The sequence below is a fragment of the Solanum verrucosum genome, unplaced genomic scaffold (genome assembly GCF_900185275.1).
Source record: "Solanum verrucosum unplaced genomic scaffold, falcon-dt-bn FXZP01000028.1, whole genome shotgun sequence".
Taxonomy (NCBI): domain Eukaryota; kingdom Viridiplantae; phylum Streptophyta; class Magnoliopsida; order Solanales; family Solanaceae; genus Solanum; species Solanum verrucosum.
Window position 1 is genome coordinate 722,403 of NW_026020183.1, and position 17,622 is coordinate 740,024.

The following is a 17,622-nucleotide window of genomic DNA, read 5'->3' on the forward strand; positions in this document are numbered from 1 at the left end:
AAAAATTGGGAGGTTTAAAACAAACATCTCTTGATTATTGTGATTAGTTGTGTCATTATGTTATGTTGTGTTCTATAAGAGATGACCTTTGTAAGAGACTCTGAAACTGTATAGAGAATTCAAAACTAGTAGTTGTAATGCTACTAGTAAAGTAAAGTAAAATCCACAAGTGGATTTATATTTACTTTTGGTGGAGGAGAATTCTCTTGGAAATCATCTAAAAATACAAGTATCACTCGCTCTACAATGGAATCTAAATTTATCACCTTAGATAAGGTCAATGAAGAAATTGAATGACTCTGAATTTCTTAGAAGAAATTCCATTCTAGCTCAAACCTGTGGGACCTATATGCATACATTCTGATAGTCCAGCAGAAATAGGTAGGGCAGGGAGCGTCATGTACAACAGAAAATCTCATCACATACGACAAAGACTTAATACCATAAGACAACTATTTTCTAGTGAAATTATTACGATTGACTATGTAAAGCCTAGAGATAATGTGTCGGATCCACTAACAAATGGCCTAGATATAGAGGCAGTTGAAAGATCATCTAAGGGGATGAATTTAAGGCTTAGGACAATTCATCATGGCGGTAACTCTACCTAGTAGACTCGAGATCCAAAGAGCTAGGTTCAAGTAGATAAAACAAAGTTGTGTCTAATGGTTCGACAATTTCAAAAAAATCAATCCATTATCACGATGAAGACAATGTTTAGGAACAAGGACAAAATATTAAGGCTCTTTAACGAGTTAATAAAGCTTAAAGGTTTCTAATGATTTAGTAAGTTTGATAGATTTGATCAAATATTGTATCTAAGCGATGACACAGTTAGAAATCAATTATGTGAGTGTTAAGTGTAAGTCGCTTCAAAGAGGATGATTGTAAAAGCTCATTTCTTGATACACTCATGAAACTATGAGGTGTTCATGGTTGAAATGAAAACAACCGTGAAAACCATAGAGGATAAAGCATTGATTGTGTGATGTGTGGTTGTCTAGGTATACACCAAAGCTCGATGGTTCAAATATATCAAATCTACCAATTTACCGAGTAGATCTGAGATATGTTCACTACAGAAAGTTCAAAAGAAAACCTACTTATCTAGATGCAATTGATTCTCACTTATAAAGTACATACTTGTTTGTTTCTTTGTCTTAGAGTCGTTTCCCATTCATGCGGGGGATTGTTGGGTTTTATAAAGAGTTGTGATGACAAGTTGTGACTTTTATGGAAAGTTGTGACTTTTATGAAATGTTGTGATCTTTATAAAGAGTTGTGACTTTTCCAAAGCAGTGTGACATTTACGGTAAGGCGCATAAGCACATGTTCACACTACCCTTTGTTGCCTATAAATAGAGGGATTTTCTCTCATTTAAAAAAAAGGAATTTTTGGACTTGTTCTTGTACTGCTAAATCTAGTATTATTGTACGTTACTACCATCGAGTGATTTGCTAACACCGTCGTTTATGTACCAATAAATCGGTGAGTAAGATCATTCTATCCTGGGAGGATATTCAATTAACCTATGATAGTTGAGTGGAATAATTTCATAAAGGACACCCTGTGCATTCAGTGAGCTTGATTTTCTTCTTTTAGAAAAATATTTGGTATGTTATTTCTAATCTGTTTCAGATTCTATTTTCTTTACTGGTCTTAAGTTTCTAGTTTTGAAAATACTCTTCAAACTTTGTTGTTTCTTACCAAGTTATTCGGAGTTGTTGTTCTAAGTATCTTAGGAATACAGGATGAACAACAGTCGTCACCTTAAAAATAATCAAGTAATCCATATTTTTGTTTCCTGTACTCTTCTTTATGATGTAAATCCTATTTCATTTCTTCTTGTGCCCCAAAATAGTTTCCACTTTAAGAGGAGATGGAAGATTTTGTTTTCTTCATCTTTTAATTCAACTTAATAAGAATATTCCCTATAGAAAATCTTCATGTTTATCAAGAAGTTCAAGAATCTAAAATATCTGGAGAATTTGAATATGAACCCCTGAAACTTGGATAAGCACCAGAACCACCTTAGTTGTACTAATCGCCCTTTGAATCTTAATGTGTCGTTTGAATAGACCAACTAGACTAACCCTGCACATATCACTAGTGAGGCCTATCATATGAGTCATTACCCTAGAATGGGACCCATTGTACTTGCCTTAATGAATATCCCTCTTATTGCTGCCCACTTGGGCCTCGAAACGAAGCTCTTCCATAGTATGAGCATGATCCACCACATCCAAAAATAATCTCCTCCCCAATGAAGCCATAGACTCACTCTTAATCTGCAGCTGCAATATCAAACCATGTACAAAACAATGAACCCTTTCCTGCTCAGTAGGTAATATCATGGTAGTATGCCTAGAGATCTCATGAAATTAGGCCTCAAACTCATATATGATCATGGATCCCTGCTCCAACCTGGAGAACTAATCCCATAATCGATCTATGACGCTCCGCGGTTAAATCTAGCAAAGAATGCCTGAGAAACCTAAGTCCATGACATTAGAGGTAACCCAACTGGTCTACACTCAAAAACATGCTCTTCCAATGGCATATCTCCAACTACAATAATTGGTTGGGCAGCGACGGGTGCTTATGGCACCTCAACCTGTGGAGCCGCTGGTGCAAGATGATCTTGTGGTGTTGACATAGTTGGACCTATGGCCTGTTCCATGCCCCCTAGCATGGCTAATAGCTAAGTGATTGTATTCTGAAGATCTGGAGCCATAGATAGTTTAGGTGGTTGTTGGGTCGGTCTCGGCCCCACCGACTAGGAGGAATGAGAGTTGTCTCAGGCTTTGCCACCAGCTCCGGAGTCCTATGTCTATCTCGATATAGTGTTGCAGCCCTCGCACGACCTCGAGATATTCCTCTGCCCCCAGTTAAGGCTCTACCTATGGGCTCTAGTGCATCACCCCCGACTGCTAAGTTGCCTGTACGACCCATCCTGCGAAAGAGTGAAACAAGTAAGACTTCAAAAACCAAATAAGACAAGTGACGCATGATAACAAAATAAAAGAGAAAATCTTCCTAAAGATGCATTGTAGCCTCCTAAAGATAGAATACGGACGTCTCTGTACCAATCCACAGAACTCTACTAGAAATTAGCTTTATTTAAGCAACACCAACGAACCTAAGGATTTAATACCAGAACTGACACAACCATGGACTTGAACTGCAATAAAAGCAACCCAAAAACCCGATAGAAACACCAAGTCAGGCCTCGAACCTAGCCAATAGAGGTGTCTTTCAAATTTAAACCGAGCCTAATAGAGGTATGTTGAGCCTCGAAGCACGACTTAGTGATATTCTAGGGCCTCAACCGGTGGCTAAAGCAAGAACACATGGGTCTCAAATCCAGGATGATAAGTATACACACAGACCTCAAACCATGGACTAAGATCTTTGGATATCCCAAAATCCTCCACTATCTCAAACCGGTCCATACTGTATAGTAGAACCATCCTAGAGTCGCTAGGGACCCACTCAAGCTCCAAATTTAAGACCCGACCCCAAATAGCTAGTAAAGAATCGGAAACACTAGCAAACATACTCGAGTCGAATCACAATAGGGAATTATAGATGAAAGGTCAAATGAGTTGAAATGGCGCCCAAATAAGGATGATACTATCTGATTCAAGTCTGCTATATCAATTTACAAAGAGCTAAGTTGTCTGAAGCGACGTTGGAGCATTTCTAAGGCTCATCGACTCCAAAACAATAGTCTAAGTAAATCACTAGCCTAAACCTTGGCTAAGTCCAAATACAAACTACCAATATAACATGAACAACAATAATATGAAGACTACGACGCAAGGCAATCACATAACAAGATTAGACATGCTAGAACTCCCAAAATTTCCTGAAATATACATAAGACATGATTTCTAATATTTAAGCATGGTGCAATTACCAACCCCTCCCCAAGACCAGCTGGATTTACATTTACAAGCTCAATCTAAACACCGAGTAACCCTAGTCTACCTCAATGCAGACTGCACGCGCTAAAAAATCACAGTTTTGGAGTTTTGCCCTTTTGAACGGCCTCCGATCACTACCTCGCTTCCAAAAACAAGATCACAACAACAATACAGGCATAATCGAGTCAAAAATAAAATTATGGAACCTACGCTAGGAATCTCAAAATTGACTCCGACAATAGTACCTAAATAGCTTATTGAACTTGTGCCCCAAAATTAGGCACAATCTAAGCTCAAAAAATAACTCGCGACAAAACGAAGCAAGACACTATTTAAAGAATCTTGGGCAGTCCTTCGGGATGTAAATTTACCTTGAAAATTCATCCTCCACACTCTTCGGATGACTCGAAAGCATAATCTCACTGAAACCTGGCACAACGCAACTTGAATCACCTCAAATAAAAGACCATAGCTTAAGGAATCACCAAATGAATATGCTAAGCTATGTTGAATTCGTGACTACTCCTTTCATAAAATATCAGTTAAATGACCTCCACGAACGCAGGACCCAGTCTGATATCGTGGAAGGTTGACCCCTAATGCATAAAGATTGTGGCACCTAGCCTGCAATCACAAAGGGTCAACTTATTTGTCTATGTGATCGCGGCACAAGGCATGTGAACGCGATCGCCAACACATGCCTCCTCCGCAAACGTGGCACAAGCCTTACGAACATGAAAACCAGGACACTGTCACCATAAATGTTGCCTGAGGCATATAAATGCAAAGATGAGAGGTGGGATGCACCAGCTGATGCACATTAGTTGGTTTCTGCAAAGATGGGAACCCCCGACGGTGTGATCAATACCTCGTGCATGCAAACAGGATATTTTACCCAACCAAATTATGTAATCCGGACTAAACGTAGATGTCAAAACTTCCAATCGAGATCTTCTCGATGAAAAGTGGGTCCCACATCCAAATTCCATTTTAATCCATAAGACACGAGATTTCTTTAAATGATCCTAGAAGAATCGGGGTCTGCTTTAAATGTTCAAAGCTCATAGAACTGTCAAAATTACATTCTGAGGACTTTTTCCAGAACTTTGACTGAAGTCAATCATTCAAGTTTTAAAGGCTCCAAAACATGGAAACTTACGTAAAAACCATACGAATAACTAGGTGACCGAGTTGTCAGTCCCATCAAGTCATAAGGTATGATAAAATATAGGCACAACAAAATTTAAAGCAATATTTAAAGAAATACATGCGTGTGTACTAAGATAGAAATGAAACCAAGTTATTTCATGAATAAAATGTGACCGATTAACCATCCAACAAAACCACAAGTACATCTAACTAAACTTAATTGGACCACATAAGAAAAGAAGGTACATTCATACGCAAGTTAAGTAAAAACTCGAACGAACCCCGTAAGTCTAATGGTACATAAAATATCTAAATCTACTAAGAATAAGTCACGATGAGTCTAGAGCCGGAGAAGGCACGTAATCGATAAGAGTCACCCAAATCTAAGGGGTGTAGAACATGAACCTTGAACCATAGATAGCGTAACACCTCGGAATCTAGTAGGCTAAACTACGGCTAAGTGAGAGGGCAAGATCCAAGGAAGAGGGCAAGGGCCAGTGAAGGGGGTTAGGGCAGCCCAACCATCCCTAAGCACTACCTACCTTCCCATGACCACCTTCATGGCTTGTGGTGAGGACCACGGCTCGTGGTAAGGCCCATGGAAGGCAAGCCAATAGCTAGGATACACTACCCCAAGTTAACGTCCTCCACACGAGCCATTTCACGGCACGTGAAGGCCTTGACAGGTCGTGGGAGGGGTCGTGGTGCTGATTTTGTTTTTAGGGGTTAGGGGAGTGGTTTCCAAGCAACTGGTTCATGACCACGAGAGGGACTACGACTCGTGGAGCCCCTCGTAAAGGTGGGCAATCCATTGTTAAGTGCAGGGTTAAATATGCCATTCCGGTTTTAATTAAAATAAAGCCATGTCATATTACCCAAGCCTAGTACACCTATATAAATGGTTTTAACCCTTTAAAATCACCATTCAAGTCATTATTTCCAAAAACCCCAAAAGAAAACCCAAGTTCTTTTCTCAAATATTTCTCTCTCTAGAAATTGAAGAAGAAGAAGAAAGAGTTGGAGCTAGGATCAAGCTCAAGTCTCCATTCCTCAAGAATTTGTGGGCTTTGTTGTTAAGGTATTATAGATTTTCATCCATGGAATCCTTTCATCCATGGAGCTCCTATGATATCCCCAATTTTGTCAAGACCCAGGGGTTCCCCCTAGATGTAACATGGCATATAGAACCCCGAAGAACTCCATACAAGCCACTTAGTCCTCATAACATAAGCAATAGAACAATAAGATTAAAAACACAATTCAAGTCTAAAATCTTCATAAAGGAAAGTGGAAGTCTAGACACTTAGTCTCAATATAGCCATCAATTGCAATCTTTGAATGAAATAGGGCCTTAGCCCATACAACATGTCCAAAAAGGGAAATACAATAAAGGAAACTACATCATGAGAAATAGCCATCCTCGAACCATGAGGACTCACCAACAAGCTCGAAAGATAGCAAGGTCCAAGCACTAGCCACTAGGATGATCAGCTCGAGAACCGGACCCTACACTTGGGGGAAATGTAGGAAAAGTAGGCATTAGTACAAAAATGCACTAAGTATGATCTATGAGAGGTGCACTCGTATGCCTTTCGAGGCTTCCCCCTTGTAAATATTCTCAGGTAAGAAAGCAGAACCTTACCTCTTTCTGTTGTTGATAGCCATGCATAAAAATATTGAAATCATGCTAAAAGGGACATTTTATTTAAAAGCATGCTATTTACCAAGTTTAAACATCATCATGAAGATTAGTGGAAAAGTATAAGTCATAAACATAGATCATCATAACATAAGAGAAACACTACATAAATATCCTCAAAGCATAGTTGTGCAATGCATGGATAAGACCATATAAATCGCACCCATGCTAAGTAAACCTCTTTAGGCCATAATTCATATTCATATTCTTATTCTTGTTGTTGTGGGAATAAGTCTTAACCAATATGAAACCATGTGAGCTATACATGATCCCCCAGTGTTACCCACATTGAAAGGGTTGTCCTACTTGCCTAAGGTAGAACCATACTCTTAGCTTAGGTGGATCCATTAACTAAGTAATCTACGGGGGCACATAGTTTACGGGATAAGAAGATTACTACTAGAAACCTGAACTCAACTAAGGTAAAAGGTCTCCATCTCATGATACATATTTTAGGAACCCAGACTCAACTAGTGTAAAAGGATCCCATTTGGAAGCCGAACTCAACTAGTGTAAAAGTTTCCATCTCATATACAATGGTCACTCGGTGCTAAGCATTAATTCCCATGGAATACATATTAATTCATAACTTGATTCATTAAGATAGCTCATTAGATCATGCGTGAGAATAACATTTCACCGTCCGTGTCTACATATAGATTCAATAGGTGAGAAAGCCTTTCAACCCTAGAATCGTCATATTTTGATAAAACCGTTCACATCATATCATATTCATGCATAAGTGTATATGAGAATACCCTTTCAATAATACAACAACTAGATCATAATCATAGACACTTCACTTTCAAAATGTTCTTAAAGCATATATATATACTTCATAAAACATGCATAATATCATAATTTGCCCTTTCAAGGGTCAAAGATCATATCCAATCAACACATCTAAAATTCACTACATTATACATGTATATCAACATAATTCAAGTAACCCAATCACTACATGCATAATCCCATAACATTCTTCTTTCATCAACAAACCAACATCACAAGATCATAATTGGAAAATATGGAGATTTCATGGGTTCTTGGGGATTTCAACATAAAAACCATAAGAAATCATCAATTCATACATAATATAATGTAATTCAAACATTAGAATGATTTTTGAAAGTAACCCGTGACTTTGGAATCAAACCCTAGCTTTTAGGGATTTCTATCTTTGAAATTAAAATTTTGAAGGGACTCCATAGATGAAAGCTATCCATGGATGAAGGACTATCAAACATTGATCACAAATCCCTATGAATTTGATGTGAATACCTTATCTTCTTCAACCCTAGCTCTTACATCCTTCTACTTTTTCTTTGAGTTTTCTAGAGAGAGAGAGTTTTTGGTGAGGATGAAGTTAGGGAATTGATTTGGGTTTTAGAAATAATGAGATGCTTGACTTAATTTAGTGGTCTAAAATCCTTATATATGTGGTCTAAATTAGGCTAAAACGGCATCACTTAATATCAATTAAAACTGGAAAATCCCAAAATACACATAAGCTTGACCACCAAAATTGCTCCCAGGTCACCATCCACGAGACCACATTGACGGACCATGGATGGAACCATGGACTGTCTTGGTCAAGCGTGGTTTGGTTACTGGGAGTTGGAAATCTGGGACTTCAACCATGACCCTCCACCCACGGGGCGTGGATTGACCAACAGGGCGTAGGTCCTTCCGTTGGTCACTGCCCAGGCAGTTTTCTAGAGGGTCCTCCTCAAGGACCCATGGTTGGTCCTTGAGGGGTAGTACCTTGACGTTCTAACACGAAACCCTTTATTTTAAGTACGGGGAGTTACATTCATGACTCTAATCCTCATTTTAAGCTCTAGCTTAGTTTACTAATTTCTGAGGTGTTACCAATTTAGAAGAATAATTCCCCAATTATAGTTAGGGTTTCTTCTAATGTTATGGGTTTTGATCCAACTAAGTAGATTATGATTGTTTATGATTTAATTGATAGAATTACATGTTTTTTAGGATGAATTTAGATGTACTCATTCATAACCCATGATTCTAAGATGAAATTGATATATATGGGTTTTACTCCATGAAAGGGAAAATTGAGGATTTAGATATATTCTTCTAGGATTGATGAGATACATTATAGATTGCTTGAGAGTAAAGAATATAGACATGAATTGCTTGAGATTGAAGCATATAGACATGAATTGCTTAAGAGTAAATCATATAGACATGAATTGATTGAGATCAAAGTATAGATGATTAATTATGACTTGTAGGCTTTGAGATTAGAATTGTCTTGAGACTAAGGCATGTATGACGAGTTATGATTAGTAGGGCTTTTTGAGTAAAGCTTACATGATGAATGTTGATTAATAGATAGAATTGTTGTGGAAGGATTTACCCACATGATTTACTCTATGAATGTATGAATGTATAAATGTGAAAGGTTTTCTCACATAGAATGATTCTAGGTTGAAAGACTTGCTCACCTAAAATGAATCAAATAATTTATTAACTATGATAGATAAGACTTAGCTTGGGTTAGCATAATGAGATGTTTTATCCATGGTAGCTTGATATAGTGATATGAGATCCCTTCATGATAGCTTGACTTGGTAAGACAAGATCATTTCATGGTAGCTTGAGTTAGTAGATCTCATGGATAGCTTGGATTGAGCAATAGTATCCTTCCAATGGTTAGCTTGAACTAGCATGATAAGATGCTTGCATGGTAACTTGACTTGGTAAGGCCAAACCATTTCATTGGTAGCTTGGATTGAGAAATAGTACCCTTCCTTGGATAGCTTGGACTTGCATAATGAGGTGCTTTCTATGATAGCTTGGTCTAGCATAATGAGGTGTTTTTCCTTGGTAGCCTTGAATTGGTAAATAGTAACCATTCATGGAGAATGACTTAGCTTGGATTAGTAAAGTAGTACTCTTCCATGGATAGTAGAAATAGCTAAGGAGGGACTAGTCCCCAATCAAATTAGCAAAGTTATGATGAAACAAGGTTACTTCAAGGAAGTATTGTAAGTATGTTTTAAGTTGAGATTTACTTGTTGTGATGATAGATTAGCTTGGATTGTTGCTTGAGTTGCCTTCTTGATATGTATGACTAGAGGTGGATGACCCAAGTCTTGACTACGGATAAGTGAGGTTACTTGAGAAGCATTCCTCTTACATTATGATGATTTATGTGCATAGATTATGCTTATGACTTGGGTTGTTATCTCTTATTCTTATGGTATATGTCTTATGTTGACTAATGTCTATGTTATGCCTATATTGATGTTTATGCAAGCTATCATATTTAGTACATGTTTGTACTAACGTATACTATTGCCTACATTTCTTATCCAAATGTAGGGTCCGGAGATATCGGCTCTCATCCCCGTGGCTAGGATCATAATAGAGCAAGATTTGAAGATTGGTGAGTCCTTATAACGTTTGAGGATTTGACTGTCATTTCCTTATGTCTTTTCATTTTATGTTTTGAACTATTGTATGGGTTCTGTCCCAAAGATATTCTTGGTTTAGATGGTTTGAGACAAGTGTAATAGACTTCCGCTTCGTTTTATGAAAACTTTGATGTTGTTGAAAATGTTTTAAATTCCCGCTCATTTATATTACTTTATGTTATGATATGCTAAGTGGCTTGTATAAGGCCTCTCGGGGTCTTATACGCCATGTAACATCTAGGGTGTACCCCTGGTCGTGACAGATGGTCCCTAAAGGAGAAATAGGTTATAGCCAAAGTGTATAGACTCCATAGAGGATATAAAGCATCATGACCAGACGTTAAATCTGCGACTAGTAGGAATGAACTCCGTAGAGGATAATGAGCAGCATGACCCGACCGTGAATTTGCGACTATAAAGGGATGTTGAAGGATCTCATGTCAAAGCATTGTCATAGAACTAATGTGGGATGAAGTACACTCTTAGGTAATCAATATAAACTCCAAGCTCGAACCAACTCCAGTCCCAAGTTGCCAAGCGAAGCCCAAAATCTAAAATGTAGCACACGAGGCCATAGAAAGAGGAGAGTTGATAGAAGGTCATCAAATCTAACTCAACACCTAATCTAAGGCTAATTCTATTAGACTCGAGTCCCTACTCTAGTCTACAAGGAGGTAAACCCTCTGAAATGACGTCGGGGAAAAACTAAGGCCAAATGGCTCCAAATATTGCAAGTCTATGGCAAGCACTAGTCTAAGCCTAGACTAAGGCCAAACAAGCTCAAACATTCAATAATAGAATCAACCAAGGCCAACAACAAGGTAAGAATGATCACATAACACAACTAACATATTTCTACTCTCGATAATCCCGATATAAGCCTAAAACATGGTTTCTAAGTAAAGTAGCATGATCAACTTGTTACCCGCCCCTAATTCACTCAAATCAACACGATTTCACATAATCCATCTCAATCTAAGGAAAGGGAAGTTGTAGCCTACTTTAGATCAACTGTGTGTGCTCCAAATCATGTCTCCAGAGATTTTCCTTTTTGTACGACCTCCAAACTATGTCACGCTATCAAAAATAGGATCATAATGTTAATGCGGTCATTTAGACACTAAAATTACATAAAACAGAGATGGATCCAAATTGGAGTCAAAATATAAATTATGGAACCCATATCAGAAATTCCTAAAATGGCACCATCTCAAGGTCTAATTCAATTCCCCGAACTTATTTTTCAAAATGGAACACAATTTGGGGCTCGAACCAAGGAGAATCAACATATGCAATAATTCACACTTAAAGGACAAGAATTGAGCTAAGGAAGGCCCAAACACAACCATTTAACCTCCAACAAAGCTTCCTCGACGCTCCTCGATCACACACCTAAGTAGTCCCAAGCTCAAAAAACACATAGGACTTCGAATCATTGAATTTGGAGCTAATATGAAGGAGAAATTGCAATTGGAATAAATGAAATAATTGTTGATCGAGCTGGTCTTAAGACAACTGCAAAAGCAGCTAAGCACAAAGGGTGGGCTTCGCTAAAGCGTCCCCCTTGCCACTAAATCGAACGTCGCTTAAGCAAGGCTACAACTTCTTAAGAAACAAATCCTAAGCTAGCCAGGCTCGCTAAAGCGGTTGTCGTTTGGCTGGCCTAGCCCGATAAAGCGGATCCCCGACCACTTAAGTGACCCTAGGATTGCAAAAGAGGGTGCACTAGCATCAGGCACCAAAAATTTTCAGCTAAGCCCTCCCGGCTCTGCTCGGGGGCTTAGAATCTATTCAGAACTTCGTGCATGCAAACGGGATACGCAACCCGATTAAATTTGAAATTTTGTACTCAACAGAGCAGTCAAAACCTCTATTCAAGGTCATCTTGACAAAAAGTAGGACCCACACCCAAACTCTATTTTAAGCCAAAATCTACAAGGGGGCTCAAAATTAACTTAGAAGCCTCTGCACGAAGGGTCGTTCCAGCCAGATAAAACTTGACATTTTAGAGCTTACCACATTGACAGAGTTCTCATTTGAGCACGTTTACTCAGAATGTTGACGAAGGTCAAACTTAGGCCCAAAGCTTAAATGATAAAATGCCTAACGGCACAAACTCGTACTGAAAGCCTTGGGACCCGAGTCGGCCATACCACTAGCCTATACTGACCTCTTCCGGAGCTGATGGAATCGTTAGAATTGCATTTTAAGGCCATTTTTATGAACTTTTGATCAAAATCATCCGTTTAAGGTTCAAAAGCTCCATAACACAAAAACTCATATAAAAATCAAACGAACAACCAAGTGACCGAGCTATAAGTCCCAGCAAGTCATAAATGACTTGGGGTCACTATAGAAACGCTCTAAACGATGGAAAGAAGGCACAAGCACATAAATGACCTGGAAGGTCATTATATTGATTCAGGATTGGGGTTTCTATTGTCGGCATAGTTCTAGCTTAATTCATGCTTTCACGTGTCAAAAGGAAACTGGTCCTCTTGTGTAGCCTGAATTTCACCTTATACAAATAATAATAATAATATTAATAATATACACGGTATAATTCCTTAAATGAAGTTGGGGGGAGGATGGTGTGTATGGCTTACTCCTTGGAGGAAAGAAAATAAAGTTCGCTGATCAAATATGGACACATGGGTGTATAGGTATTAACTGTCTCGATTCGACCTCGCTCTACATAAAACACTAGATCTATTTTAATGAACAAGTTTTAAACACTAGATCTATTTTAATGAACAAGTTTTAAAAAAAAAATCAGATATCATCATTTGCATATTCTATGTGGAGAACTCCTTGGCTAATTGTTCTTTTGTGCAATGTAAATACCCATAAGAGCATAGAAAAGATGCCTTTGCACTATTGATTTTTGGTCAAATGTGAACATTCTAGATGATATGTTGCTTCAAATAAATTTTCTTTTCACTTTAAATTATTAAATAAAGCTGGAGATGAGACCAAAGGTGGGATAATTATATTATTATTATAATTAAAAGAATTGTTGGTTGAATTAGTACTGAACAATTCAAGATGATCTCACATAGTAGGACCAAACAATCTTGATACCTAGGCAACGTTCTTAAATGCTTTAAGGGTCGCTATCTCTAACAATAAGTATATGCTAAATTTTTTCAATTGATTCCTCCATATTTTTGTTAATTAGCATTAACAAATTAATTTAGTGAGTTGTTGCACTCTCCGTATTGCTTTTAGTCAACTTGTGATTGATTTATGTGTGCTTGAATGAAATTATATTAAGAAACCAATAACATCAAGCTCAATGACAGTTTTTCAATTTATTTAATGACTAAATGCCAACTAATTAACAATACAATATATTGTAGTTGATTTGTTGAAGCTTTATTACTAACTATGTCCCTCGCTAATTAATTCATAAACTTTATGAAAACTAAAAATCATCTGAAATTTATTTTCTACGTTATCGATGTAAGAGAATAGTTACACTATCTGAACATTTAACAGACTAATTACATAGTATAATTTTCTTTATTAATAGGTTTAAATACATTAAAATCATAAGAATCTTCATATTATGGAGTACTATGTAAATTAAATACCTTCTGAAAGGTCATTTCAACATCTTACTAAATTGGTCTTCTGAGCATTCTTTAATTTGATAAAAAAAAAAGGTATAATACGATCATTTAACTTGATTTCAGTTGGCATATATGTTCTCCAACTTTGAATGTGCACATGTAGACATTTAAAATTATATAAAATTGAACAATAAGACACACACATCCTACGTGGCATAATGCACGGTCAAAATACTCCTTTCACATAGATCAGAAGAGTAGAAAAGATCAATTGGATCGAAAATAGCAGTACTATCTACTCATTTTATATGACACTCCATTTTTTATGTATTCAAAAAAGAATAGAGTGATACATTTTTTATTTAAAAACAATTTAATTTATAATGAAAAAATGTATGTTAATACATATTTAATAAGTACAATAAATTCTAAAAAAATAAAAATTAATCTGTTCTCCAGTCAAAAACTTGAAGAATTACTTGTTTATTCTGAAGAAAAATGCCTTACCTACTTATATTACTGTCGGCGTTTTGGTGTTCCCTCTTTAATTATTAACAGATTTAACTTTAATTATTTGTCTGTGCAAATTAATTAGCTTCTTGTGCACCATTATTTTTCTCAAAAATTTCCCTATTTCAGTTCCTGCTTTTTTGGTTTAATTTAAATCAAAGTGCAAAAACATCACAACATGGGAAAAGACGCCCAAGAACAATTAAGCCTAAACAAAGATAACAAGGTATGACCTCTTCTATAACTTCTGATTAATTATGAAGGTTTTGTACTAATCAAGGTTTTAACTTCATGATTAGGATGGTGAAGTTGTAGAATATTCCTTGTTACCTCCTGTACCAAAATCACCAATTAATAGCAGACCAAACAGCATGGTGATTAAGGCAAGTTCAATTTCTCTCTATCCATATGCTAATTTTAATCATAATTTTGTTCCTATATATGGTTGATGAAAATACTAGTCTTCTTTCTTGTTTTATATTTTGGATGTGGTTGGAATGACTTGTTTTATGTAAAACATTTTATTTGAAGAGTGTAAAATATTTTTTGAAAAAATATTGTATATATTAAAGATTTATAGTAAAATTGGTTAACTTGATGGTTTTTGTAATCTTCGAGTATGAAATATTGATACCAATGTTTTTGTTGGTTAAAGTAGTGATGTCAAGTTGAGAATTGAGATAATTGTGAAGGAAAATGAGTTGAGCGAAGTCATTTTTCCTGATAATCAAACGTGATATAAATTATATTCTGGAAGACGTTTTTTTGTCGTACCAAATACACCTCATGTTTAAAAGGAGTTGTTGATAAATGAACAGAAAGCAAATACTGTAATTCCAGCACATTTGGTGGCAGAAGCAATATCAACACTCCATGGGCTTGATTTAAGATGGTCAGGTCCAATTACACCAAGTGAAATGCAATATGTTCAACAATATGTTTTGGCTAAGTACCCTGAATATTGCAATGGACTTGTGGAAGAAGGGGATAAAATCGATCTTTATGCACTTTGTATGAACGATGATTCGTCGTCTAATGAAAAGGGAAAATCCCCGAGGAGAGAGTCCTCATCGCCTTCTTTTGGTAGTAGTAATTCAGAGTTGGGAAAAATCCAATTGGAGCCATCAAGATTGCTAGATATCCTAACAAAGAAAACTTCGTACCAAGGAAATTTCATTTCAATCCCAGAAATACAAGTCCGTAATCGAGCATTGCAACAATGTGGACTAAGTGAAGAGGAGTATTTAGTTGTTTTTGCACTTACATTGAAAGAAGCCATGATGATGATTGGAGAATGTTACCCTTTCTTCAGGGGAAATTACTACATGACAATTCTTGGTGAAGAGTATGATTGTATACGCGAATTCGTTACTTTTAAAGATTCAAAAGTGATTGCAGCACCAGAAACATGGCTTGATTTGAGGATCAAAGGATCACAACTAAGTCAATATTTTCGGAGGAAATCAAAGCATAGTCCAAAAGGGCTATTTGCTTATCCTGCTTATGTAGAAGAAACGCGCTATTCAATGCATTGGATCTCAGAAGCTCATAGAAATTCATGGCATGTTCTGTTAGATGCTTCTTGTTTGGATGCAGGAAAGGAAAGATTGGCTTTAGCATTACATCGACCCGATTTCGTGTTGTGTACAGTTGATAATACACATGCTCAGCCCTCTAAAATCACTTGCCTTCTTGTAAGGAAACAGTCCTTTGAAGCCGCAGCTTCTTCAGCAAATTAATTTACTCAAGGTTGACAAGTCAGACTTGCTCAAGTGGTTAAGCGATTCTGCTATCATCTGGTAAGTTGAGGGTCCGAGTAACTATACATGATAAGTGGAAACACTACTGATCCTATGACGGGGTGATGTGGTGGGTGGAAAAAAAATAAATATTTACTCAAGGTTAGGGAAGAAGTTATAAAAATTTGTGCATGTACAATTATCTGTTTACTTCTGTTGGAAAGAGAGACAATTTCTACTAGTTTTCATTTGCTTTGAATATGATTATACATCATTGAGATGTTACATTTTCTTGCCAAACTTCTTTATGGGTGGATGATCTAATTCACAGATGGGAATATTTATTGAGATTTCTTTAGGGACTGATTAGAAAAGTGTGGTATTATTTTTTCTTATCTTAACTTAAGTAAGCTCAATAGTTTCTTTAGGATAGTTCCAAATATATAAAATAAATATAGTCATTTTATTTAGCTAAAAGTCATAAAAGTATATATTGATTATACACTATAGCTTATCAAAAGTAAACGAAAGTATATCATGACTATACACTATACATGAACTATACACGGACTATACATTATGATACACTAAAAAAAACTCAATATAGCTTTTTTGCTAAGGATTGTTCATCATTACATAAGCTTACAAAAAAATCTAGAATTCATAAAACTAGAAGCAATCAAACAAAATTTAAGCAGGGTCGAATATGAAGTTGCCCTTCTTCACTCGAATCTAATATTGGGCTAGCCAACTACATCATTCTTCAAGGTGGATGTAATCTTAGAAGGAAGATTTATGGCCTCGGTACAAGAAGGTAGTTGTTTTGCAATGTTTAGTCATATTCACAAGCAAATCCATTGTAGTGTTACCTTCTCTGAATGTGTGAATAAAAGAGAAATGACCAAGTGAACTCATGGATCGAATCTATTTAATATCATATTTGATCTGCCAAAGGGGGTTGATCATACCTTTAACCATCTGAATAATCAAGATGGAGTCTGACTCAACAGTAACTCTGAAAATCATGATCTATACACCATCTTCGACCAGTCTTTAGAGCTAGAGCCTTGACTGAATTATTTGAGCAAAAACCAAAATAGGCACTGAAAGATATAATCATTGGTCCAGCAAGGTTCCTAAGAACTCCTCCACCTCCAGCACTTCCAGGATTTCCTTTACTACAATCATCCACATTCAGTAACTCAATATAGCTTAATTATACATGAAGTATACATTGTCTATTCAATCTCAGTCAACTCATAATCACCTCTAAACAGTTCTAAATTATAGATATGAAATCCTCTTGATATTTTGTGTCTTTTAATATATAATTTACTTGAAATGATTCACGTTTACCCTACGTCAAAATTCATTTTAAAAAAAGCAGCAGCTGCAGCAAGACGAAGAAGAATGAAGCAGGCCAAATTTTGCAAGGAAAAAGTGATGAATGGTCATTTATGGTAATATTTTATATAAGAAATACAACATAATAATTATTTTGTCTAATTTACCAATTTTTTATGGTGAAAGAAACATAAGTTTTACTTGGTATGTGAGGAATTATTATATAAATAAAAAAGTGTATG

At 36.5% G+C, this 17,622-nt stretch overlaps 1 protein-coding gene across 1 annotated transcript; it reads left to right on the top strand.

Annotated features, from left to right (window-relative positions):
* Positions 1–14,317: 14,317 nt before the first annotated feature.
* On the top strand, positions 14,318–16,061 carry LOC125829249 (uncharacterized). Its single transcript, XM_049508501.1, has 3 exons — positions 14,318–14,523; positions 14,597–14,684; positions 15,120–16,061. Exons 1-3 carry the CDS (start codon positions 14,476–14,478, stop codon positions 16,034–16,036), a joined length of 1,053 nt encoding a protein of 350 aa, XP_049364458.1. The 5' UTR covers positions 14,318–14,475; the 3' UTR covers positions 16,037–16,061.
* Positions 16,062–17,622: the final 1,561 nt, after the last annotated feature.

Coding starts and splice junctions, on each gene's coding strand:
- LOC125829249 (XM_049508501.1), top strand. CDS start 14,476: ATGGGAAAAGACGCCCAAGAACAATTAAGCCTAAACAAAGATAACAAG. Junction 14,524..14,596: donor GCCTAAACAAAGATAACAAG/GTATGACCTCTT, acceptor CTTCATGATTAG/GATGGTGAAGTTGTAGAATA. Junction 14,685..15,119: donor CAGCATGGTGATTAAGGCAA/GTTCAATTTCTC, acceptor ATGAACAGAAAG/CAAATACTGTAATTCCAGCA.